This window comes from Dasypus novemcinctus, chromosome 23 (genome assembly GCF_030445035.2).
Source record: "Dasypus novemcinctus isolate mDasNov1 chromosome 23, mDasNov1.1.hap2, whole genome shotgun sequence".
Lineage (NCBI taxonomy): Eukaryota > Metazoa > Chordata > Mammalia > Cingulata > Dasypodidae > Dasypus > Dasypus novemcinctus.
Genome location: NC_080695.1, coordinates 2488251 through 2515942, shown reverse-complemented (window position 1 = coordinate 2515942; position 27692 = coordinate 2488251). Strand labels below are relative to the sequence as shown.

General features: G+C 40.6%; 1 protein-coding gene across 1 annotated transcript in view; it reads left to right on the top strand.

Annotated features, from left to right (window-relative positions):
- MRPS31 (mitochondrial ribosomal protein S31) overlaps positions 1–27293 on the top strand; it is a 43318-nt gene extending 16025 nt beyond the window's left edge. The window contains exons 6-7 of the mRNA XM_004469429.5: positions 10891–11034; positions 26993–27293. Coding sequence (XP_004469486.1) covers positions 10891–11034; positions 26993–27222 — 374 coding nt within the window. The 3' untranslated portion in view covers positions 27223–27293. The remainder of the gene's footprint in view (positions 1–10890; positions 11035–26992) is intronic.
- The last annotated feature ends 399 nt before the right edge of the window (positions 27294–27692 follow it).

The following is a 27692-nucleotide window of genomic DNA, read 5'->3' as shown; positions in this document are numbered from 1 at the left end:
AAGAAGGGCCAACTGACATGGCACTAAACTCCATCGCCATGACCATAAAACCTGTGGATCTCTGTAGCCCTCAGAAGAACCGGTACCTGGAGTTGTATATACTTTATCTGTCTCTGGGACCTCTGCTCAGGTGTGCATAAGGGCAACCCCTCTGATAACCTCCCGGCTCTTTTTCAGAGACTCATAGCCATATAAACTAATTTGTCCTTTCCATTTCCCCCCTTGATTTAGGTCAAAAAGCATTTTTAACTCCTGATATTATATGTAGACATAGATATTCTGCTGGTCCGAGTTAACCCTTTTATTCAAGGTCATTTTCTAGTTACATCATCAGCTGGTACTTGGTGGTAATCCCTCGGCACCAGGGAAGCTTATCCCGGGAGTCATGTCCCATGCTGGGGGGGAGGCAACGAATTTACATGCTGAGTTTGGCTTCGAGACTGGCCACATTTGAGCAACACATAGGCTCTGAGGAGGTAACTCTTAGGCACACTGCCACTGTAGGCCTTGTTCTTATTTCAGGTGCACAGGCTCACAAGCATAGTCATTAGTATCAGGGGCTCATTGTTGGACCTTCATTCTTTTTTGGTCTTTGCCATTGCACTTGGGGGATTGTTGCTGTTCCTTTAGGGACTATGATAGAGCTCCCCTGGCTAGGAACTCAGCACTCCCTCAGTTGTTGTTTTTAATTGTATCCACTATGAAAGTATCCAAACATTTTTATGTACCCTGAATATATGCCCTGTAGAACTCCCTGCCAACCATGTGTTCCCTGTTAATAACATCCCACAGCAGAATTCCTCCGCTGCCATTGTTGAACCACTCTGTGATCCAAAACTTCCTGAAAAGTGAAGCCCAATATATTGCCAGGTTCCATTAATAGTAAAATGGAATATAGTGATGAGTTTAAAGGTTAGATATAGAATACATACTAATTTGGAAAAATTCTACATCCTATCATTTTCTTTTCTTTTTTTCTAATTATTAAGCTTATCTTCACAAGAGTTTTAGATCTCAGAAATTCATATATATAATACACAGTACTCCCACATATCCAACATAAAACCTTTTCCCTTCCACAGCAATAATCTTTTAACATATTCATACCATATTTACTGAAACTGATGTACAGATATTGAGACAATAGCTTTCAAACAAGGTAACATTTGTGTTTACATTGTGGTTTATATTTTAGACTATACAATTTTCTAAATTTTTAGTTATCTTATGTTTTACATTATGATTTACATTTTAGCCTGTCAGCCTCAATATATTTTTGGTGTAATTTTACATGCCTTATATCCATCCTTGCATACTCTTGTGAAAGGCTTCTATTGCCCACACAGTTACATTGGTTCCATCTGTTCAATACCTCTTTCCCCCTCCCCTTAGGGCCCACAGTGACAGTCAATCTTCATTTCTTGAAGAGCCATGTTCAGAGATATTTGCAACAGTGTTGAGGGCTTGACATGCTCAACTGCCCTAATGCCCTGGGAGCCACCATTTCTCTTGAGAGATACAGTTCCCTCTATTTGATGGCCTCAGTCCTCCCCAGGATGTGGGTATACCTTCACTCTCATTATATGAGTCTCTATCCAATGATATAAGCCACTGTGTCAAAATGAGCATTCACATATTCGCTAGGAGCCTGTCCTGTGTCACATTATCCCCTTTAAGTATCTTAAACAGGTAACTTTCCTTATTATATTTTTGAAAAGGTTTTCTCAGCATTATACTCTCAACGAAATGCTTGACAATCTCCTATGTTCATATGTTGCCCCACCCTCCCGCCAATTTCTTGGGCAATATTACCCATCCTCCCATCCCTAGCCCCCTCAAGCCCGCAAAGCCCCACCCCAGGGTAACCCTATGTCCCCATTTTATCCCTTCCTTGTACACATACTTACCTCCAGCTTATCATAGATTTCACCCATGTAGATGTTATCTTACATCCTTCCTCTACCCCCCAATTTCCTGTAAGCCTGTCATCCAGTCTCTAGCTCTCTGAGGCAGCTTGGTTTATTTATTTCATATCTTTCAGGTCATGTAGTATTTGTCCTTCAATGCCTGGGTTGCTTCACTCAACATAAGGTTCTCAAGATTCATCCATATTATCACGTGTGTTTGTAGTGTATTCGTCTTAAAGCTGAGTAGTATTCCATTGTATATACCACATTTTATTTATCCATTCATCTGTTGATGGGCATTTGGGTTGATTCCAACTTTTGGCAATAGTGAACAATGCTGCTATGAACATTGGTGTGCATATATCGGTTTGTGTCCTTGTTTTCAGTTCTGCTGGATATATATCCAGTAGTGGAATTGCTGGATCATATGGTAAAATCTATGGTTAGTTTTTTGAGAAACCGCCAAACTGTCCTCCAGAATGGTTGGATCCTTCTGCATTCCCACCAGCAGTGGATGAGTGTTCCCTTTCCTCCACATCCTCTCCAGCATTTGTAGTTTTTTGGTTTTTTTCATAGCTTCCAATCTTATGGGAGTAAGATGGTATGTCATTGTAGTTTTGATTTGCATTTCCCTGATAGCTAGAGATTTGGAGTATTTTTTCATGTGCTTTTTAGCCATTTGTGTTTCTTCTTTGGAGAAGTGTCTGTTTAAATCTTTTTCCCATTTTTTAAATGGGTTGTTTATCTTTTTATTTTCACGATATAGGAGTTCTTTATATATGCAAGTTATAAGTCTCCTATCCGATATATGATTACCAAATATTTTCTCCCGTTGTGTAGGCTCTCATTTCACTTTCTTGACAAACTCCTTTGAGGTGCAGACGGCTTTAATTTGGTGGAGGTCCCATTTATCTATTTGTTCTTTTGCTGCTCATGCTTTTGGTGTGAAGTTCATGAAACCATTTCCTATTACAAGGTCTTGTATATGCTTCCTTACACTGCTTTCCAAAGTCTTTATGATCTTGGCTCTTATATTTAGGTCTTCAATCCATCCTGAGTTGATTTTTGTATAAGGTGTGAGATGATAATCCTCTTTCATTCTTTTACGTATGGATATCTAGTTCTCCAGGCACCATTTGTTGAAGAGGCCATTCTCTCCCAGTTGAGAGGGTTTGGTGGCTTTATCGAATATTATATGGCTATATATATGAGGATCTATATCAGAAGTCTCAATTCGGTTCCATTGGTCTATATGTCTCTCCTTGTGCCAATACCATTCTGTTTTCACTACTGTAGCTTTGTACTGTTTTGAAGTCAGGTAGTGTCATTCCTCCAATTTCATTTTTCTTTTTCAATATGTCTTTGGCTATTCGGGGCCTCTTTCCTTTCCAAATAAATTTCATAGTTAGTTGTTCTAGTTCCTTAAAGAATGCTGTGTTGATTTTTATTGGGATTGCATTGAATGTGTGCGGCGGCTTGCTCGGTCGGTAGAGGTGGGGTCTGGCTGCGGACGAGGGGTCGGTCCAGCTCTGGACGAGGGGTCGGTCCCGCTTGGGACGAGGGGTCGGTCCCACTTGGGACAAGGGATCGGTCTCACAGGGGTTGCGCGGTTCGGCTGACGGGGTCGCCCGGCGAAGCCGGCGACGAAGGGGTCGCCCGGAGAAGCAGGCGACGAACTGGGGACAAGGGAGGCCAGGCCCTTGTCGGGGGCTCTCAGGACTGGAGGGCGCACGGCAGAAGAAATACTGCGGAGACAAGGTAAACACGCAAGTCCAACTTTATTGAGGGAGAGGCAACAGTTTTATAGGGGCTGGGGAAGGCTGATTGGTCGAAGCCACGCCCTGTTCTGATTGGTTGCCGGAGAAAGGTCAGTGGGAGGTACTGGACGGGGGAGGGGTGGTGGTTAGGGATTGGCTGTCGCTGTTGCTGGGGGAAGGGGCAGGGTTTAGGGATTGGTGGCTGCTGTTGCTGGGGTGGAGGGCAGACTTGAGTTTCCCGCCCACGCCTGGCTGTTGCTGCTGTTGGGGGAGGGGAAAAGGGCAGACTGGATTTTTCCGCCCACGCCTGGCTGTTGCTGCTGTCGGGGGAGGGGAAAAGGGCAGACTGGATTTTTCCGCCCACGCCTGGCTGTTGCTGCTGTTGGGGGAGGGGAAAAGGGCAGACTGGAATTTTCCGCCCTGCGCCTGCGCAGGGAGAAAAAAGAAGAAGGGTGCCGCCCCACAGGCATCGTGTGGCGCCATCCGGGAGGAGGGGCTGCCGCGGAAGCATGGCTGCCGAGAAGGGGAGACCCGAGGGCACTCTGCGCCCATGCCGAGCTCCCTTCAGGGGTGGCGGTGAGTCCGACCAGCCACCCTATTATGGGGGCAGCGGCTTGGCCTGCCACGGCTGCTCCCCCGCCAGGCCAGCAAACCACACTTCAGCCCGAGGGGTGACCGCAAATGTGTAGATCAGTTCTTGTACGATAGACATCTTAATAATATTTAGTCTTCTGTCCATGAACAGGGAATATTCTTCCATTTATTTATGTCTTCTTTGATTTCCTTGAACAGTCTTGTGTAGTTCTCTGTGTATAAGTTTTTTACATCTTTACTTAAATTTATTCCTAGGTATTTGATTTTTTTATTTACTATCGTAAATGGTATTTGTTTCTTGATTTCCTCCTGAGCTTGCTCATTATTGGTGTACAGAAATGCTACTGATATTTGCGCATTGATCTTATAACCTGCGACTTTACTAAACTCATTTATGAGTTCTAGAAGCTTTGTTGTAGACCTCTCAAGGTTTTCTATGTATAGGACCATGTCATCTGCAAATAATGAAATTTTGACTTTTTCCTTTCCAATTTGAATGCCTTTTATATCTGGTTCTTGCCTCAGTGCTCGAGCAAGTACTTCTAAGACAATGTTAAATAGAAGGGGAGAGCGTGGGCATCCTTGTCTTGTTCCTGACTTTAGAGGTAAGGATTTTAGGATTTCACCATTGTGAATGATGTTGGCTGTGGGTTTTTCATATATACTTTTTATCATGTTCAGAAAATTTCCTTGTATTCCAATCTTTTGGACTGTTTCAAGAAAGGGTGCTGTATTTTGTCAAATGCTTTTTCTGCATCTATAGATATAATCATGTGATTTTTTTCCCTTCAGTATGTTTATATGGTGTATTACATTGATTGATTTTCTTATGTTGAACCATCCTTGCATACCCAGAATGAATCCCACTTGGTCCTGGTGTATAATTCATTTAATATGTTGTTGAATACGGTTAGCAAGTATTTTGTTGAGGATTTTTGCATCTAGGTTCATTAGAGAAATTGGTCTGTAATTTTCCTTTCTTGTGGTGTCTTTGTTTGGCTTTGGCACTAGGGTAATGTTGGCATCATAGAATGAGTTCAGTAATGTTCCTTCTGTTTCGATTTTTTTGAAGAGTTTCAGCAGGATTGGTGTTAGTTCTTTCCGGAATGTTTTGTAGAATTCACCTGTGAAGCTGTCTGGCCCTGGGCTCTTCTTAGTTGGGAGGTTTTTAATGACTGATTCTATCTCTTGTGATTGGTTTGTTGAGACCATCAATTTCTTCTTTCGTCAGTATAGGCTGCTTATGTGTTTTTCGGAATTTGCCCATTTCCTCTGAATTGTCATTTTTGTTGGAATATAGTTTTTCAAAGTATCCTCTTATGATAGTCTTTATCGCTATGGGGTCAGTGGTGATATCTCCTTTCTCATTTCCTATTTTGCATATTTGCATCTTCTCTCTTTTTTTCTTTGTTAGTCTCGCTAAGGGTTTGTCAATTTTATTGATCTTCTCAAAGAACCAGCTCTTGGTCTTGTTTATCTTTTCAAGTGCTTTCTTATTTTCTATTTCATTTAGTTCTGCTCTTATCTTTATTTCTTTTTTCTTCCTTTTGGGTTACTTTGGGTTTTTTTTACTAATTCCTCCAAATGTGTGGTTAGTTCTTCAATTTTTGCTCTTCTTTTTTGATGTATGAATTTATGGCTATAAATTTCCCTCTCAGTACTGCTTTTGCTGCATCCCATAAGTTTTGGTATGTTATGTTATCATTATCATTAGTTTCAAGGTAGTTATTAATTTCTTTTGAGAGTTCATCTTTGACCCACTATTTTTCTAAGAGTGTGGTGTTTAATTTGCATATCTTGGTTTGAAATCTGGCCCTCTGGCTCTAGCAGATTTCCAGTTTCACTCCACTGTGGTCAGAGATATTATTTTGTATGATTTCGATCTTTCTGAATTCATTAAGCCTTTCTTCGTGGCCTAGCATATGGTCTGTCTTGGAGAATGATCCATGTGCACTTGAGAAAAATGTATATCCTGCTGTATTCGGGTGTAGTGATCAGTATATGTCTATTAGATCCAGCTCCTCTAATAATACTGTTCAAATATTTTGTTTCTTTAGTGATTCTCTTTTGAGATGTTCTGTCCAAAGTTGATAGTGGTGTATTAAAATCTCCCACTATAATTGTAGAGGCATCTATTCTTTCACTTAGTTTTTCCAGTGTTTGCTTCATGTATTGGAGGCATCCTTGTTAGGAGCATAAATATTTCATTCTTCTTGAGAGACTGTCCCTTTCACTAATATGTAGTATCCTTCTTTGTCTCTCACAATTGTTTTGCATTTAAAGTCTATTTTGTCTGATATTAATATAGCTACTCCTGCCTTTTTTTGGTTATTGTTTGCTTGTAAGATTGTTTTCCAGCCATTCACTTTCAGCGTCCATGAATCCCTGGGTCTAAGATGTGTTTCTTGAGACAGTATATAGATGGGTCATATTTCCTTATCCAGTGTCCCAGTCTGAATCTTTTGATAGGTGAGTTTAATCCATTGACATTCAGTGTTCTTACTTTCAAGGAATTATTTATGTTAGCCATATTTTGATTGGACTTGTGTTTGTCATATTTTGTTTGTTTCTTCCTCTTTTGTCTTTTTTGTTGCTCTTACACTCTCCTCCAAATCTGCCTCTCCTGTTTTTTCCTTTCTTCCTGCAGAACTCCCTTTAGTAATTCTTGAAGGACAGGGTTCTCGTTGCCATACTCTTTCACTTTCTATTTATCTGTGAATATTTTGAACTCTCCATCATTTTTGAATGCTAGTTTAGCTGGGTAGAGTATTCTCGGTTGGAATTTTTTTTCTTTTAGTTCCTTGACTATATCATACCACTGCCTTCTGGCCTCCATGGTTTCAGATGAGAAATCAGCACTTAATCTTATGGAGCCTCCCTTGTATGTGATGGTTTTCTTTTCGCTTGCTGCTTTTAGAATTTTTTCTTTGTCTTGAGTGTTGAATAATTTGACAAGTATATGTCTTGGGGTGGGCCTGTTGGGGTTTATGATGTTTGGGGTGCGTTGTGCTTCCTGGACATGTACATCCATCTCTCTCAGTAGATTTGGGAAGATTTTAGCCATTATTTCCTGCAACATCCCTTCTGTCCCCTTTCCCTTCTCTTCTCCTTCTGGGATGCCTATAATACGTATGTTTGTGCATTTTGCATTGTCATTCAGGTCCCTAAGTCGTAGCTGGATTTTTTCTTTCTTTTTATTGGTCAATTCTATTATCTGTTTGATTTCCGATGTACTGTCTTCCACATCGCTAATTCTCTCCTCTGCGTCTTCTAATTTGCTGCTATTTACTGAGAGTGTATTTTTGATTTCTTGAACTGTGGTGTTCATCCCCATCATATCTGTTATCTTTTTGCGTATGTCTGCAATTTACTTTCCATGTGTTTTCTTCATATTGTTTAACTCTTCCTTTACTTCATTAAATTGGTCTCTAATGTATGTTTTGAGATCTTTAATTACTTGTCTGACGTTCTGCTCCCCTTCCTGGTTTTTAGTTTGTTCATTGGATTCAGCCATGTTTTCCTGATTATTGGTTTGGTTTGTAGTTTTTTGTTGCTGTCTGGTCATCATTTTATCTTGATGGGTTAATCAGTTCCTTAGCTTCTTTGTCTAGTCTTGGGGACTAATTAGTTGTTATTCTTGCGTTAAGTGTTATGTCTTCTCTTTGTCACTTTGTTCTTACTCTAATTCCTTGTAGCTGGCTAAGTTCACTTTGAAGGAAAATATTAGGGCCAGGGAAAGCAAATTGTGTAAGAAAAGAAGATATGTAAAGTAGTATTGGTAATAAATGTTAACAGAGCAACAATGTGAGATCTGGGAGAATGGATATTAGACTCATGTAAGTTTTGTAGAATTATAGCAGTAAGTAGAGTACCTACAATAAGATAGTCAACTGAATATGGGGCGGAGTATAGTATGAATTAAAAAGCCAGTGTTTTCATGAGAGAGGGAAAGAGAAAAGAAAGTCAATAATATCAAGAGTAGATAAAAGACAAAACAGAACAAAGGTATTAGAAATTAAAAGTTAAGACAATTTGGGGACCAAAGAAAAGGAGGTGAAATGTAAGAGAGACAGTTGATGATGGAGGAAAGCAAGATATGGGGGAAAGGGGATAGTGTAGGTGGCCAAAATCAATTCACACAGAAACGAGGAAATGGAGGATGAGGAAACACAGCAAATTTGAGGCACTCCCTGCAGCTCCTATTGTATAAATAAAATAAAATAAGAAGAAAAAGAGAGAAAAGAGAAGAAAAAAAGGGGGGGGGGGTTGGGCAAAGAAAAGGAAGGGAAACAAGAAAGAAAAAGAAAAGAGAAGAAAAACCTAAATAAATGAAAAAGGACCTTGGGGGATACAGTGGGAGAAAAGAGCAAGAGATAATGCAATATTAGCAACCAAGACAATAAAAAAAAGAAAAAAGAGAAAAAGAAAAAAAAACAGAAACGCCAAGGGCTAGGACAATCAAGGACCTCAGATGGGCCTCAGGGCGTGGTGGATGCAGGGATGGGAAGTCTGTGATATTGCAGAGTCAAGAGGTGTGAGTCTCTGGGGTGTGGGCCACCAGGGTTTAGGGGACACAGACCTGGGAACCAGACATCTGGTTAACAGGGAGCCTGGGAGCTCCGCAGCACAACACAGCCTTCAGGGATCCCCACAGCTGTGTGCCAGCCCTAGGGGGAGGGGTCATGCCCACAAACTCTGGCCTCTGTGTCAGAAACCCAAAATTCCACCTCTCACAAGAGTCTCTTCTGTCACTGTCCCACCAAATCGACTTGCAGACACCTCCCGCCCTGCAGTCCCCCGAAACAGCCTGCTGGGAGCCCCGCTGCACTATAAACAATTCAGGCACCGCAGCAGATGGGCTGCCAGCCCTAGGGGGAGGGTCTCTAGGCAGAAGCTCTGATCTCCATGTCAGAAACCCAAAATTCCACATCTCGCAAGAATCACCTCTGTCTCTGTCTCCCCAAATTGACTTCCAGACACCTCCCACCCTGCAAGCCCCCGAAGCAGCCTGCTCAGGGCTTGGGGACTCCCCTGCGCAGCAAAGCCTCCAGGAGTCACCGCTCCGGGCCACCAGCCCCAGGGGGAAGCGTCCTGCGCGCAGCCCCGATCCCCGTGAAAGAGACCCACAATTCTACCTTTTACAAGAATCTTCTCTGTCACCGTCCCACTAAATCGACATTCAGACACCTCCTGCCCTGCAAACACCCGAAACAGCCCAGTCCAGCAGGATTCCAACCCTACTCAGCCACTTCTTTGCAGGAGAGATTATAAGGTGTACTCCCTCAGACGCCATCTTGCGCTGCCTCCTGTAATGGGGTATTAAGGCAGCCATTTTCAAGTGAAAAAGGAGGTCACCAAACTATATGATCCTAATTTATTTTAAAAGCAATATTACACAGAAGAAGAAAAAGAGATCACAAAGACTTAGGAAAAAAAAAACGGATAAAATTTTAGGGGAAAATTATGGCTAAGACATAGCTATTGATGTCACTCATTTACCCTTTTTTTATAACTTTACTATTTATGTGGAACAAACTACACACATTTAAAGTGTACAATTTGGTAAATTTTGAAAATACGCCACTGTGGCCGCGGTCCTGAATGTCTGCTCAGACGGTCCTCCTGCCCCTTCTCAGTCCACCCCCCATCCCAGTCCTTAGACAATTGTCAAGTGATCAGCTTCCTCTCAGTGTGGGTCAGCTTACATCTTCTCGAATTTGATGTGAATGAAGTCACACAGTTGTGCTCAGGGCTAGCTTCTCTCATCTGAGGCTTATCCATGCCATTGCGTGAATACTAGAGTATGGATATACAATTTGTGTCCGTCCTCTTGTTGATGGACATTTGGATTGTTTACAGGTTTTGGCTATTACAAATAAAGCTGCTGTGCAAGTCTTTTTATGGACATCTGTTTTCTCGGGTAAATATTGAGTGAAGTGGCTGGGTCATGTAATAGACATGTGCTTAACTTTTTAAGAAACTAGTTGTATAATTTTACAGACCCACCAGCAGTAAATGATATGACTCATTCTTGAATTTCAGAAGCAAGGGAGAAATGGAAGTGTGTGATGCCACAGTGGTAGTCAGCTAAGCCACCATACTGCCTTGCTCACAGAGTGGGTGTGAGGGTAGGACGAGCTGCTGCCCAGTGCCCAGGAGGAATATCTTCATTATTATTTTTACAGTGAATCTGTTGGCTTCTTTAATCTTTAGTAATGGCAGTACATTAGCACTGTTCTTCACAGACTCTAGAAGGAAACGGGCTGTAGTTTAAAGATGAAAATCACATGCTCTATAAAAGTTGTCCACATTAGGTTAAAACATCCTTATACAAAATACAAGTTTAATTTTCCCTTTACAGTGGAGGGGGCAGTGAGACTTCAGGGACTGGTTACCTGACACTGAATTAAAACAAAAGTTAAGGCTTAGGAATTATTGTAGAAATAAGCTTTGTATATCATTTTAATTGTGATTTTAGCCCTCAGTGAGTGATCTTTCATTATTCAGATACTATTTAGTTATGAGTGTCAAGGTCTGAAAATGTAGTAACAATTCAAATTTGATTGTCACATTTTTTTTAAAACAATATCTTTGCATTGACTTGTGCTTATTTGAAATGTTTTGTTGTACAGAGACATTGCCTTCACTTTGGGATGTGGAATTTGCTAAGCAGTTAGCCACAGTCAATCAGCAGCCTTTTCAGAATGGTTTTGAAGAGATGATCCAGTGGACAAAAGAGGGGAAACTGTGGGAGTTCCCAATTAACAATGAAGCAGGTAGGTCTTCAGGGGTTTTGTGAAATTAATTGATGGACTTTATTTCTGGTAGATGTTTAGTTTTAGAGTCTGTATATTTACACGAATTTCAAAACTTTGGGTAAGCATGGTGTCCTAAAAGAAATCTGACAGTATCTTAAAAAAAGAATGGAGTTTTATTTAATTCTAGATGTCTGGTAAGGTAAATGAAGAAATAAAAGCATATGGCAAAATAGAATCATGAATTTTGATTAAAAAGTGTCAAGAATACTTGATGACAGTTACCTAGTTGGTCAGCAGATTACCTGGTGAATCTTTTAATATACAAAATACTGGGTATGAGATCAGACTTCAGTTTTGCATAACCTCACAACTTTTAGTCTTCTGTTGTTTTTTATTCATAAAATATTACATTAATAAGGTGGAAGGTACTTAGTCAAAGCAAAACTGTCAGGAGACTGGGATTCTTTGGAAATCTTTGAACTGGTAGTAAGCTGTTATCTCCTTTCCCAAGGATTTCCCTGGAGATATTACCTTTTCCTCACCTAAAAGAAAAACAGTATTAGTATGCTATTTGGTTTCTTAGATTTATTTTTATTTATTTATTTATTTAGCCTCCCCGCCCCCCATTGTTTGCACTCTCTGTCTGCTCATCTTCTTTTTAAGAGGCACTGGAAACCAAACCCAGGACCTCCCATGTGGGAGGAAAGCACCTGATTGCTTGAGCCACCTCCACTCCCTGCTTGTTGTGTCTCTTGTTGTTTCCTTATTGTGTCTCTTTGTTGCATCAGCTCACCATATCAGTCCATCATGTCATTGCACTATCTTGCTCATCTTCTTTAGAAGGCACTGGGAACTGAACCCAGGACCTCCCATGTGGTATGCGGGTGCCCAACTGCTTGAGCCACATCTGCTTGCCTGCTATTTATTTTTTATGACACTCACGTTGTTATCAACTAAGGAAATTCACAGGATTTTATAGATGCATTTTTTTAAATAAAATTATATTGAATTTTATACATACATGAACATACACAAACAAAAGGTATAATAAAAGTTGTGAATTATACAAGGCTCCCATACATTGCCCCACCAACACCTGACATTGTTGTGAAACATTTGTTAGAAACTATGAAAGAACATCGTCAAAATGATCCTAGTGGAGGGATTGTGGGAAGATGGCAGCAGACTAACAGGCAGGGCTTAGTGCTCTCACAACAACAAGGAGAAAGAACCAAAAGGCTGTATGAGGGACCTGCTTTGGGGGTCAGCAGACCAGGACAGTGCTACACAACTCCCAGGAGGATGAGGGACAGAGGAACGAAGACGCCGACAACAAATACAAATGTGAGTTACCAAGTCCCCATGGTGGCCCGGAAGGGCCCCCTCCCCCACCCCCCAGATATTACGCTGCAGTAAAACCCCTGGCTCAGTGCAGCTGCTGAGAGGGGAGCATACATCTTCCTCCCTGTCAGTTGTTTCAAGGGAAGAGGGAGAAGAAGTCAGGGTGCTTTTCTGCCAGCAGAGCCCACTTTGAATCTCTGATCTGGAGATTCAACACAGGAACAGAGGAAAGCTGAGACTGAAACACCTCAGTGCAAAGGTGTGCTGACCAGAACCACCTGCTGACGAGTCTGGCGATTGTATGGACAAAAACTATTCTCAGCACTCTATATCCTACCCCTGGAGAAAATCTGTACTCCACTAGTGAGTCCTGGCCCAATTTTGATAAGCTGGGCAGTTTTAAAGACTTAGAATAGTTGAACCAAATATCAAAGAGCTGGGGGGGGGACAACAATAGGCAAGAGAAATTGACCATCAGAGTAAATTCACCAGCATATTCAGATGCGTAGACATCAAAAAATTACAAGCCATACTAGGAAACAGGAAGAGATGGCCCAGCCAAAAGAACTAACCAATATCCTGAAGAGGTACAGGATTTAAGACAATCAGTGATAATCACACAGCTCTCCTAAATCATTTCAAAGAATTTAAAGAAAATCTAACTAAAGAATTAAAGGCTATTAAGAAGACACTGGGTGAACATAAAGAACAATTTAAACACCTGCAAGAAAATTAACAGAGCTTATGGGAAGGAAAGACACTATGAATGAGATTAAAAATACATTAGAGGCAGATAAGAGCAGATTTTAGTTGCTTGAACACAGAATTAGTGATTTGGAAGACAACACCTAAACTGGAAAGGACAGGAGAACAGAAACAGAAGAGAATGGAAAAAAATGGAACACAGTCTCAGGGAATTGAGTGACAACGTGAAATGCACAACCATTTGCATTTTTGGTGTCCCAGAAGGAGAAGAAAACAGAAAAGATATTTGAGTAAATAATGACCAAAACATCCCAACCCTTTGAAAGACATAAATATCACCTCCAAGGACAATGCACCCCAAACAGAATAACTCCAAATAGGCCTATACCAAGACATCTTTTATTTCTGAATGACAAATATCCTAAATAAAGAGAGGATGTTGAAAGCAGCAAGAGAAAGCGAAGTATCACATACAGGGGAAACTCTATAAGATTAAGTGCCAACCTCTCATCAGAAACCATAGAGGTGAGAAGAAACTGGTATGATGTATTAAGATACTGAAAGAGAGAAACTGCCAGCCAAGAATTCTGTATCCAGAAAGACTGTCCTTCAAAAATGAGGGTGAGTTCAAAGTCTTCACAATAGAACGAACTGATAGAATATGTTATCAAAAGACCAGAATTAACAGGAGATGCTAAAGGGAGTGCTACAACCTGAAAGGAAAAAAAACAAGGGCAAGAGATTTGGAGAAGAGTTTAGAAATGAAGATTATTAGGAACTGTAAAGGATAAGAAGACAGACAATGGAACGATATGTCAACAGAGAGCTGAAGGACAAAATGGATGAAATAAGTAATGCCTTTACAATAATAACATTGAATGTTAATGGATTGAACTTTCCAATCAAAAGACATAGACTGATAGAATGGATTAAAAAATATATGAACTGTCTATATGATATCTACAAGAGACCCACCTCAGATGTAAGGACACAACCAGGTTAAAAGTGAAAGCTTGGGGTGAACGAGCAAGATGGTGACGGAGTAAGGAGCTACTAGAGTCAGCTTCTGCTACAGGGCAGTTACTAAACACCCAGTGCCCTCTGGAGCTAGCTGAAGCACCTGTTTGGGACTACAGGAGACCAGAAGAGGATCCTGCAACATACTTGAAGGAATGGAAGGAGGAGACTGCCCATCTGCAAAGAAGATTCGTAAATAGAGCACTCCACGCCATGGAAGCCAGTGCCATCCCACTGGAGGCACGAGCCACCTCGGGAGCTATTCCATGGCTGGAATTGAAAGCTCCACTTCCCAAAAACGGGAGGAAGAGATGGCTGGACACAGACTTCAACTATTGATGAGTAAATTGAGCAGGCTAAAGTATAATCCTGAGAACAACTAAAGTTTGAACCTGTCCAAGCCAGAAAAGAGGCTGGTAGCGACTATCTTAACTCCATGCCTGGCATGAGGAAAAGCGGGGTGGACTGAAAATCACAGTGCTGGTAGGAACTGGCTTCTTTCCATCCAGGTCAGATTGCAGCAGTAGCCTAGGCCCCAGCCCCTCTTCCAGCAGGCAGGAAGCTGGGGGAACCTGTGCCAGCCTCTCCAGGAAATTACCAGCCAAGCCACGGAAGCTGGTGGTCATCCTACTTTGGCAGCAGAAACTGCCCAGGAGCTATTCTGTGGCTGGAATTTGAAGCTCTGTTTCCCAAAAATGGGAAGAGGAGATGGTTGGCCACCGATTTCAGCTACTGATTGGTGGATTTGGCTGGCTAGCGTATAACCCTAAGAACAGCTAAAGTTTGAACTTGTCCAGGTCAGAAAGAGGCTAGTAGCTGCCATTTTGACTCCACAGCATGAGTGGAAGCCAGGCTGACTGAAAATTACAGTGACGGTGGGAAACAGTTTGTTTCACCCACATCACCCTGCAGCTCCAGCCTAGGCACAAGCCCCACCTCTGGCAGGGAGGAGGCTGGTGGGCCCTGCACCAGCCTGTCCAAGTAACTGTGGTACCTTTTGCCGGCATAGACTGAATAATCAGAAGTCTGTCGGGGCATCCACAGTCATCTTGGACCCGCGCTGCATAGATTGTTGCCCACACCTGCAGTTCCTTACCCACCCAGGCAGGGGAGAAAGGGGCATGAAGCTTCATCAGTCTCTCTGGGCAACTAGAGTCTAGACCTGCACAACGTGGATTTTTCCACACAGCCGTGACTCCGTCCCTACCCCTGGCAAAGGAAGAAGTTGGGAGGAGCTTCATTGGTCCCTGGGGCAATGAGAGTAGCTTGAGCCTCCATAGCTTATAGTACTAACTACATCCTTGGCTCCTGCTGTATAACCAGCAAGGGAGAAAGGGCAGGAAGCCCTAAACTAAAGAGAGAAACTGCACCCAAAATAAATACTTTAGTAAGCCAGATGCCAAAACACCAACAACAAATTACAATCCACACCAAGAAACAGGAAGCTGTGGCCCAGTTAAAGGAACAAGGTAAGCCTCCAGATGACATAAAGGAGTTGAGACAACTAATCCTAGATGGTCAAACAAATCTCTTTAATAAATTCGGTGAGATGGCTGAAGAGATTAAAGATATTAAGAAGACATTGGATGAGCACAAAGAATAATTTGGAAGCATACATAGAAAAATAGATCTTATGGGAATAAAAGGCAAATGAAATTTTTTTATAAATATTGGAGTCATATAATAGATTTGAGGAAACAGAAGAAAGGATTGGTGAGTTTGAAGAAATGGCCTCTGAAAGTGAACATACAAAAGAACAGATGAAGAAAAGAATGGAAAAAATTGAACAAGTTCTCAAAGAACTAAATGACAGCAAAAGACATGTCAACATACCTCCTTCTGGATGTCCCAGAAGAAGAAGAGAAGGGAAAGGGGGCAGAAGGAAAATGTGAAGAAATAATGGTAGGAAATTTCCCAACCCTATTGAAGGACATAGATATCCACATCCAAGAAGCACAACGTATGCCCATCCGAAAAATACAAATAGAACAACTCAGAGACAGACACTAATCAGAATGCCAAATGCCAAAGACAGAATTCTGAGAACAGCAAGAGAAAAGCAATACATAACATATAAGGGATACCCAGTAAGATTAAGTGCTGATTTCTTACCAGAATCCATGAAGGCAAGAAAACAGTGGTATGATATATTTAAGATACTACAAGAGAAGAACTTCCAGCCAAGTATCTTATATCGGACAAGATTGTCTTTCAATAATGAGGATGAGATTCGGATATTCACAGATAAACAGGAACTGAGTGAATTTCTAACCAAGAGACCAGAATTTCAGGAAATACTGAAGGGTATATACTAGAGCCCAAAAAGTAAAGACAGGAGAGAGAGGCCTGGAAGAGAGTCTAGAAATGAAGATTGTATCAATAAAAGTAAATGTATCAAAAAAGTGGTGAAAATGATACATGACAGATAAAACTCAAATAGGAATAAACTTAACCAACGATGTAAAGCACTTGTATTCAGAAAACTGCAACTCAGTGTTAAAATAAATCAAAAACAGCCTAACTAACTGGAAGAACAGTCCATGCTCATGGATTGGAAGACTAAGTATCATTAAGATGTCAGTTCTACTCAAATTGATATTCAATGCAATCCCAATAAAAATTCCACCAGCATTTTTTTAATTGAAAACACGATTATCAAATTTATTTGGAAGGATAAGGGGTCCTGAAGAGCCAGAAACATCTTAGAAAGGAAAAGCAAACCCTCGTCTCCCAACTTTAAATAGTATTTCCTAGCTATAGTGGTAAAAACAGCACAGTACTGGCATAAGGACAGACACATAGACCAATGGAACCAAACCGATGGTTCAGAAACAGCCCCTCGCATGTGTATGGTCAAATCGTTTTTGACTAGCCTGTCAAATCCACACAGCTCGAGCAGAACAGTCCATTCAACAAATAGCCAAAAGAAGAAAAGAGGACCCCTATCTCACACCTTATCCAAAAATTAACTGAAAATGGATCAAAAAACTAAAAAGCATGAGCCATAAAGCTTCTAGAAGAAATTGTAGGAAAATAGCTTCAAGACCTAGTGGTAGATAGTGGATTCCTGAAGGAGATTCTTAAAGGAGGAGGACTGAGATGGACTACTGATGTTTAATGTATGTAGAAGTTTTCATTAGCTTTACTGTAAAAGTGTGGAAATGTATAGAGTGGATGGTAACAAATAGTAACAGCTAGTTTATAAATGGGGATGTAACTGAAAATGGTAATATAGTTATATAAATGCCAATTGACAGAATGCTAGAGAATAATTTAGGAAATGAATAGCACAGTAAACCAAGAAGTTGAGAACTGTGGTTGATGATACAGATGCAAGAGTGTCCTTGTGAGCTAGAGCAAATGTACATCACTACTGCAGGGTGGTGGGAAGGTGGAGAAGCATGGGAAAAATACAGCTGGAGTGACCTAGGGACTGTGGTTAGCAGTAATAATGTAATATTCTTGCATCTATGCCAAAGATGTACTGTGCTGATAATGTAGAAGTATGGAAAATGTGTGCCAACCATATACTATGGACTTGGTAATAATCAGATCATATTATCTTATCTGTAACAAATGTTCCACTACAGTGTGGTGTGTTGTTTGGGAATTCTGCACATGTGCATGATTGTTTTATAAGTTTGCAACTTCTGTCATAAGAAATATATTTTTAAAATAATAGGGTGATTGGGGGGGGGAATACACCAAATGTAAAATAAGGACAGTAATTATTAGTAAGATTTTGACAAGATTCTTTCATAATTTGTAACAAACATCTCACAACAATACAGGGTGTTGGTGGAGGGTTGATACATGGGACCCCTGTATGATGTTATGCATGTTTGCTTTGTAAATTCAAAACTTTTACTATATACTAATTGTTTATGTATGTTCGTATATAAATGATATAAAGATAATAATAATAGGGTGGGTTGGGGGAAAAATACTTTGGTTAGTAGTAATATTTTGACAATGTTCTTTAATCATTAATTAAAAATGTTTAACAACAATGCAAGGTATTGATGTTAGGGTGCGTTATGAGAGTCCTGTATGATATTACATATGTTTGTATTGTAAGTTCACAACTATTACTATACACTTATCGTTTATGTATGTTTATGTATGAGTGATATACTTCAATAAATTTGTTTTAAATGTGTTGGGTAATTTTCCCTCCTTTTCAATTTTTTTGGAAGAGTTTAAACAGGACTGGTGTTAATTCTTTTCAAAATGTTTAGTAGAATTCACCTGTGAAGTCATCTGGTCCGGACTTTTCTTTGTTGGGAGATTTTTGATGACGTATTCAATCTCTTGAAATGTGATTAGTTTGAGTTCTTTTATTTCTTTTAGCATCAGTGTAGGTTGTGCCTTTCCAGAAATTTGTTCATTTCATCTAGGTTGTCTAGTTTGTTGGCATACAGTTTCTCAAAATATCTTCTTATAATCCTTTTTATTTCTATGGAGTCAGTCGTAACTTCCCTCCATTTCTTTTTTTATTTTTTTTAAGATTTATTTTATTTATTTCTCCACCCTGCATTTCCCCCGTTGTCTGCTGTCTGTGTCCACTTGCTCTGTGTTCTTCTGTGTCTGCTTGTATTCTCATTAGGCGGCTCCGGAACCGATTCTGGGTCCTTCCGGGGATGAGGAGAGGCGATTACTCTCTTGCGCCACCTCAGCTCCCTGTTCTGCTACGTCTTCTTATTTTCTTTCCTCTGTGTCTCTTGTGTCATCTTGCTGCGCCAGTTCTCTGCGTCGGCCGGCACTCCTGTGTGGGGCGGCTTTTCCCACGTGAGGCGGCATTCCCACGCAGGGCGGCTCTCCTGTGAGTGGCCACATTCCCACATGGGCCGGCACTCCTCAGGCGTCAGCTCGCCCTCACCGGGAGGCCCTGGGCACGGAACCCTGGACCGCCTGTATGGTAGACGGGAGGCCAATTGGTTAAGCCACATCCGTTTCCCCCATTTCATTTCTGATTGTATTTACTTGCATCTTCTCTATTTTTTTTGTTTGTTTGTTGATCTAGCTAGGAGTTTGTCAATTTTATTGATCTTCTCAAATAATAAGCTTTGGTTTCATTGATTTTCTCTGTTTTTTGTTCTCAATTTCATTTATTTCTGCTCTAATCTTTATTCTTTCCTTCTGCTTGCTTTGGGATTGGTTTGTTGTTCTTTTTCTAGTTTCTCCAGTTATTCAGTAAAATGTTTGATTTTTAGCTCTTCTTTTTTCATATAGGCATACGTGAATTTCCCTCACAAGACTGCCTTCATTACATCTCATAAGTTTTGATAAGTCGTGTTCTCATTTTCACTCATCTCAATATATTTACTGATTTCACCTGCAATTTTTTCTTTGACCCATTGATTATTTAGGAATGTGTTGTTTAGCCTATACACATTTGCAAATTTACCTCTTTCCTCTTATTGATTGCCAGTTTCATTCCGTTATGATCTGAGAAGGTGCTTTGTATATCTTTTTATATTTATTCAGAGCTGCATTGTGCCCTAACATGGTCTATCCTGCAGAAAGATCCATGGGCACTTGAGAAGGTAAAAAACTGCCAAACAAAATTTTCAAGACTGGCTGTATCATTTTACATTCCCACAAGGAATATATAAATGATCCAGTTTTTTATCCATTCTGATAGGTATATAGTGATATCTCATTGTGGTTTTAATTTGCATTTCCTTAATGGTTAATGAACTTGAACATCTTTTCATGTGTTAGGTTGCCATCTGAATATCCTTCAGTGAATTTGTCTGTTCATGTCTTTTGCACATTTTCTAATTAGATTTTTGTTTTACTTTTGAGTTTTGAGGGTTCATTATATATTCAGATACTAGCCCTTGAGTAAGAGTGGCTGAGAGTAGATCAGGCCTTGTTCCCAGAAAGTCTGCAGTCGTTTTCCATTAAGCATGTTTGTAGATGTTCTTTATCAAGTCGGGGCAGTTCTTCCCTATTTCTAATTCTTTCTAAGAGAGTTTTCTTTCATCATGAATGGATGTTGGATTTTGTTAAATGCTTTCTGTGTCCATCGATATGATCATATTTTCTTCTTTAGCCTGTTGAAACAGTAGATTACATTAATTTTTTTATGTTAAACCAACCTTGCATACCTGGAATAAATCCCACTTGGTCATGGTCTATAATTCTTGGATTATAAGTATATAAGTCTGTTTGGGTGGTAGTTTTTGTTTGTTTGTTTTTTGTACCATCTTTGATTTTTCTAACAAGGTAATAATACTAACTTCATAAAATGAGTTAGAAAGTGTTCCCTCCTCTTCTATTTTCTGGAAGAGATTGTTTAAAATTAGTGTTAATTCTTTAAATGTTTGGTAAAATTCTGCAGGAAGCCATTAGGGATCTAGGGATTTCTATTTTAAGACCTCATAAATTACAAATTCCTTTGTTAAAAAATGGTTATAATACTAGTCAGATTATCTCTTTTGGCTGAGTGTTACCAAGTTTATGGTTTTGGAAGAATTGGTCCATTTTTTTTTTAAGTTGATTTGTGAGCATAAAGTTACCTGTAGTATTCCCTTATTATCCTTTTAATGGTTTCAGGATGTATAGTAATAACCCCTGTTCATTCCTGATATTGGTGATTTATGCCCTCTCTCCTTTTTTCTTTGTCAGATTTGCTAGAGATTTATGAATCTTATTATTTGAAGACACTGATTTTTTTTCTCTACTTTCCTTTTTTCAGTTTTATTGATTTATGCTCTTAATTATTTCCTTCTTTCTGCTTGCTTTGGATTTATTTTGCTCTTCTTTCCCTAAATTCTTTTTTTTTTTTTTTCATTTATTTCTCTCCCCTCCCCCCCCAGCCCCAGTTGTCTGTTCTCTGTGTCTATTTGCTGCGTGTTCTTTTGTCCGCTTCTGTTGTTGTCAGCGGCACGGGAATCTGTGTTTCTTTTTCGTTGCATCATCTTGCTGCATCAGCTCTCCATGTGTGTGGCACCACTCCTGGGCAGGCTGCACTTTTCTTTCGCTCTGGGCGACTCTCCTTACGGGGCACACTCCTTGCGCGTGGGGGTCCCCTACGCGGGGGACACCCCTGTGTGGCACAGCACTCCTTGCGCGCGTCAGCACTGCACATGGGCAGCTCCACACGGGTCAAGGAGGCCCGGGGTTTGAACCGCGGACCTCCCATGTGGTAGACGGACGCCCTAACCACTGGGCCAAGTCCGCAGCCTTTTCCTGGATTCTTGAGGAGGAAACTTAGATTATTGATTTGAGACTTTTCCTCTTCTAATATATATATTTAGAGCTATAGATTTCCCTCTGAGCACTTAAGCTGTGTTCCACAAATTTTGATATGTCATTGTCAACTGAGAAATAACAAACCAAGCTATGGGGCAACAAAGGTGTTTATTGGAGTCTTCGAATTCCAATTTGGGGAGCACAGACTCAAGTAGCAATCCAAATTGTGTCCCATCTTAGTGCATCCGTGCAAAGCTTTCTAAAGAAAAAGAAGGTACATAGTTGTTGTGATTGGTAGCTATTCAGAGTGCTCCCGCGTCCTTCAGGTTAGGTGGCGTTCTTATTTATCTTGCGGTTTGTGGTCCGGGTGTCCCTGGGTCTTGAGGGGCGCTCTTGCTTGTGGCTCTGCACCCCCTGGCGGGCGTTTGTGACAGCTGGTGAGAGGCGCCCGCGGGGCCTCGGGTGCGCTTCCCGCTCCACTTGACATCTTTAGACGTAGAGGCTCCATTCTGCTAATGTCTTTTCACACTGTTTTCATTTTCATTCAATGGTATGTATTTTTTTTAATTACCTTTGAGACTCTCTCTTTGCCCCACCGATGGTTAGGAACACATACTTAATTTCCAGATGTTTGAAGGCTTTTCCTGTTGTCTTTTGTTATTTGTTTCTAGTTTGCTTCCATTATGATTGGAGAACATACTGTGTTTCAGTTATTTTAAATTTGTTGAAGTTTGTTTTCTCACCCAAGTATGGTTTAGCTAGGTCAGGAGTTCTTAACCTTTTTTGTTCCGTGGACCGCTTACTAAGTGCACACTGTATGTGTGTTATTTAGTAAATACATCACACCTACACCAACCCGTCCCCACAGGAATAGTGGGTTTTTAAATTTCTCTTCAAGCTCATGCCCCCCACTTAAGAAGCCCTGCTGTAGGTGAATATTCCGCAGGCACTTAAGAAGAACGCGTATTCTGCAGCCATTTGTTACCAGAGCTTAAAAAGACAAAACCAGTCATCTGTTTGATAATATGGATAAGTCATGCCTCAGTTGCTCTAAGCAAATCTACATGAAATTTCTGAATACAAAAGATGAAGAGAAAATCCTGAAAACTATTCTGAAAAAGTTGCTGTTAGGGGATGCTGAAATCCCTAACTATAATTTGGATTTTTCTGTTTCCTTACATTGCTCTCCATTTTTCTTTCATGTATTTAGAAACTGTAGTTTGGTGTATACTTACTAGGATCAATGTGTCTTCTGGGTGGATTGATCCACTAGATAAAATTGATCATTTATTATATATATAATTTTCCCCTTTGTCCCTAGTACTCTTTACTTTATCTAATATTTGTGTAACCACTACTATTTTATTTTTTTCAGTTAGTATTAGGAAGATATATCTTTTTCCATCCTTTTACTTTTAGCCTTCCCATGTTTGAAGTGAGTTTGTTATTGGGTAGTGGTTTTTGTTTTTTGGTTTTTTTTTTAATCCACTGCCAAGCTCTGTCTTTTGATTGGTATACTTAGCCCATTTACATTTAAATCATTGACATGTAAGGACTTAAATCTGCCATTTTATTTATTTTTTGTTCATTCCCTCTAATTTCTCATTCCTCTTTTTGTCTTTCTTTGTTTCTTATGGGTTATTTGAACTTTTTAGGATTCTATCTTGTTTTATTTATGTCATTTAAAAATATAGTTTGTATAGTTTTTTTAGTGCTTGCTCTAGATATTACAATATACATAGCCAACTTGTCACAGATTACTGATACTGACATTTTACCACTTCAAGGAAATAATGAAACCTTCCATTTAGGCTCCTTTACTCTCTCCACTTTTTACGTTTTTTAATGTTTTTTTTTTTAACTTTTTATATCAATGTTACAAGTTACACTGTAACACAAGGTAACTACAGTAACAATCTGTCTTGGTCATGGTTACGCTCCGCCCTTATTTTTGTTCACTCTTCAGTCTTGAGGGATTTGGGACCATGTCCACTCTGACTGCTTCAGGCTAAGGAGGGACGTAGGAATTACGGGGCAGGGGAAAGGAATTGTTTTGCTTACAGTTGAAGGTGCTCCTTGTCTTTGGGGTGCAACTTGTCCATCATCATTGTTTTATTAGTTGTCCAGGGCAGGCCCAAAGAACTGGAAAGTGGGCGTTGGCTGCAACTCTGCTGAGTTCAGGGTGCCGCCTGCATATGAGCAATCCAAAAATTAAGAAATGTATCTCTGAGAAATATACTTAGCAAGTACATTGAAATTGCAGAGTCAAATAAAAGGATAGAAGAATCGTGACTAGAAGTATTGTAAATGACTATAAGTACATCATATTGGGGAGCAGACTTTCCTACATTCCCAGCTAGGGTCCTCCGAGGCGGGGCTGGGTGCCTTGCCCAAAGCGCGTGACCTCCCGGGGCCCTGGAAGCACTTGGCTGTTCGAGGCTTAGTGTGCCGTGGCAGTTTGTGAAGTTTCCTGAGACCTGCGGAGGCACAACCTCAGGAGTGGGCTCCCAACCCACTTTGAAATCTCTCAGCCATAAAAACTATTTTATTTAATATTTTCCCTTTTGGTCAAAGTCTTTTCTAAATGCATCACTGGCAATAATCCCTCAGTGCTGGGTAGGCTCATCTCTGGACATTATGTCCCACATCTGGGGAAAGGTAGTGAATCTATTTGCAGTTTGGCATAGAGACAGGCCACATTTGAGCAACAAGTTTTCCGGAGGCAACTCTTAGGCATCAATTATCATTAGACTTAGCTTCACTGTTACAGAAATAAGGTTCAAAGTGTAGGCATTTAGATCAAGGGCTTAGCATATTGGCCTCTTTTCTTTTATTAGAAAATGCATATATGTTCCAGAGTTTTTTGCCATATTGAGAAAGTAGCAGGACTTTCCCAAGAAGTTTAATATTTTGTCAGCTACTGTGTGGACCTCTGTCTATCCAGAAGCATACCTCTGGCAACAAGGACACACTTACATCCCATAGAAGTATGCTTTAGGTGCATTTTCCTCATAGACCATCCCACTATCAAAACCCTGTACTAGTGATGTGTTGTTATAGCTCCTGGAAGAACATTCTGATATTTGCATTATTAGCCACAATCCTCAGCCTCCACAGAATGCACTGTGTTTTACACAATCCCATTTAGTCCTCTAGCCTACCTTCTAGCAACATGTATGCCCCAAAACTTGCCCTTTCAACCATGTTCACACACACACTTCAGCGCAGTTCATTACACTCCCACTGCCGTGCCACCATCACCTCTGTCCACTTCCAGGTATGAATTCTGCACAGACTAAGCACCAGCTCACCATTCTGTACTCCCTTTCCGTCTCCTGGGAACCTTCTTCCAAATTTTACCTCCATGGGTCTGCTCATTGGTTCATATCAGTGTGATCGTACAATATTTGCCCTTTTGTGTCTTGCTTTTTTTTTACTCAACATAAGGTCCTCAAGGTTCATCCATGTTGTTGCTTGCTAGGACTTCATTCCCTCTTAAAGCTAAGTAATAGTCCATCATACGTGTACACCTCATTTTGTTTGTCCATTCTTCTGTTGGTGGGCACTTGGGTTGCTTCCGTCTTTTGGCATTGCGAATAGTGCTGCTGTGAACGTTGGTGTGCCTGTATCTGTTGGTGTCCCTGCTTTCAGTTCTTCTGGGTATATGCCTAGCAGAGATGGCCGATCATATGGGAATTCTGTACTTAGTTTCCTATCCCTCTCCACTTTTTAAATATGATTATCTCGAGTAATTTCTCTAAATACATTGGACATCACAAGAGATGTTATAATTTTTGCACCAGCCATTATAAATGATTTAAGAAACCAATGTGAAATGGATAGTCTGTTATATTTACTCTTTTTTTTTTTTACCGATTCTGGAATTCTCTCCTTTCAGACGTTCCAGACTTCCTTTGGTTATCATTTCCTTTCTGTTTGGATAGCCTGCTCTAGCCATGCTTTACAGTTAGTCTGCTAGCAAGAAATCTTCCTTGATTCTTTTGTCTGATAATTTCTCCATTTCCCCTTTATTTCCAGGTGATAGTTTTGCCAGATATAGAATTTGAGGTTGACAGTTCTTTCCTTTCAGCACTTAAAAATTATTGTACCACATCTTTCTGATCTCTTTGCTGTCAGATGAGAAATCCACTGTCATTTGAAGTAGTGTTCCCCTATAAGTAAGGCATCATTTCTGATTGCTTTTAGATTTTTGGTCTTTATCTTTTAGAAGTTTAATTATGTGTTTTGGCATGGATTTTGTTTTATTCTCGTTGGGGTTCTCTCAGTTTTTTGAATCTGTAGGTTTGTTTTGCCAGATTTAGAAGTTTTCAGCCATTATTTCTTTAATTACATTTCAGACCCACGTTCTTTCCCTGCTCCTGGGGTTCCAGCCGTGGGAACGTTACATCTCCTGTAACGGCGTCCCTGAGGCGCTTGTCCTTGCTTTCAGGTCTGCTTTCCCTCTCTCAGGTAGAGCAAGTAATTCTATTCATCTCTCCCCAAGTTCAGCTCTGCTACAACCTCTGTTTCCTTGCTGAGTTTGCTTTTTCATTTGTCTCACAGGAATTCATAATTACTTGAAAGTGCATTTATGATGCCCACCCCAAAATCTTCGTCAGATAATTCCAGCATCTGCCCGTCTCAGTGCTGGGGTCTGTTGATGGTCTTCTCTCATTTAAGCTACAATTTTCCTGGTTCTTGTCACCATGAGTGATTTTTCTCTTGTATCCTCAGCATTTTAAAAGTTATGTTAAGCAACTCTCGATGCTGTTTGAATATCCTCTTTGAGCAGCAGTTGCTTAATTAAGGTTAGCATGTAGATCTGGGGCCCTCCTGGGCAGTTCCTGGGTCTCTGCGGAGCGCAGGCAGGACCATGGCTTTCAGTGGTGGGGGGCGATGGATTGGGCAGCTTGGGCCCACCCATTGTAGAGTCCGGGAGGGCAGGTAGGTCGGCCCCCAGCCCCCGGCCCCCAGCGTGGCACTCTCTACCAGGTCCCTCCCGGGCTTCCCCAAGCGCCTGCCAGCCTCTTCCCTCCTGCTCCTTTTCTGTCTGTGCTGGCAGGTGCAGTTGTAGGACTCCCGGCGCCCAGTTCTGCCTCTGCAGCAGGTAAAATGAATCAGGGCACTCACCACAGTGTCCTTCTTTAAGTGTGCTTCCTAGCCAGTCTGTCTTCTCTCCACCTTTTATGGATTTCTGTTAAATTATTTCCAGGGTGTTTAGTTGTATTTAGGAGTAGGGAAAGTGCGTTTCAGAACCAGAAAACCAATTGGTAATGTGTTTGCCCTTTCTTCATAGAGAATAAGTAATGGTAAGTCTTAGAATTGATGGTTTTTAGCTTGTTTGAAATACAGTACTTGAAATTTTTTCTGTGCATATACTTTATTTTTAATCAAGCCAATGCATGTTTTAGAATATACATTTTCATATACCAGGCATTGGAAAAGAACTTTTATATATATTAGATTTATACAATCTCTACAAAAACTCCATGAAAAGGTACCATTTTTGTCCTCATTTTTATACTGGAGGAAGCTAATGCATAGAGAAATTCATTAATTTGCCCAAAGTCACACAGTTGTTAAATTGGGAGGCAAACCAAGGGCTAACTCCAAAGTTCGTGCCTTTAACCATAATACTGTATTACCTCATTAATACTAATTTTATAATGTACGTTTTACATTCAAAATGATACTTTTTTTTCTCATTTCCTAGGTTTCAATGATGATGGTTCAGAATTTCATGAACATATATTTCTGGATAAATACCTGGAGTATTTTCCAAAACAAGGACCAATTCGCCACTTCATGGAGTTAGTGACCTGTGGCCTTTCCAAAAACCCGTATCTGAGTGTTAAACAGAAGGTTGAACACATAGAATGGTTCAGAAATTATTTTAGCGAAAAAAGGGATATTCTAAAAGAAAATGACATACAGTTCAATTGAAGATCATGCAAATTTTTATTTCAAGCTATCGGGTATGGATTTAATCACTAAATAAAATAATTTTACTAGAATTTTTCCTATTTTTGTATTAGTTACTACATCCAATTTGGCATAAATATTAGTTTTTAAAATATATGAAAAATATTCTCTTGCTGTACAAACATCATCAGCATTCACAGGTTCAACTAGTAATTCCTAACAAAAAGTATCTACGGGAAGGGGAGTGGCTCAGCTGATGGAGCGTCCGCCTGCCATATGGAGGTCCAGGGTTCAAGCCCAGGCCTCCTGACCCGTGTGGAGAGCTGGCCCGCACGCAGTGCCGCCACACAGGGGCACCCCACCTAGGGGTGTACCTCACGCAAGGAGTGTGCCCCGCAAGGAGAGCTGCCCCACGTGAAAAAAGTGCAGCCTGCCCATGAGTGGTGCTGCACACACGGAGAGCTGGCACAGCAAGATGACGCAACATAAAG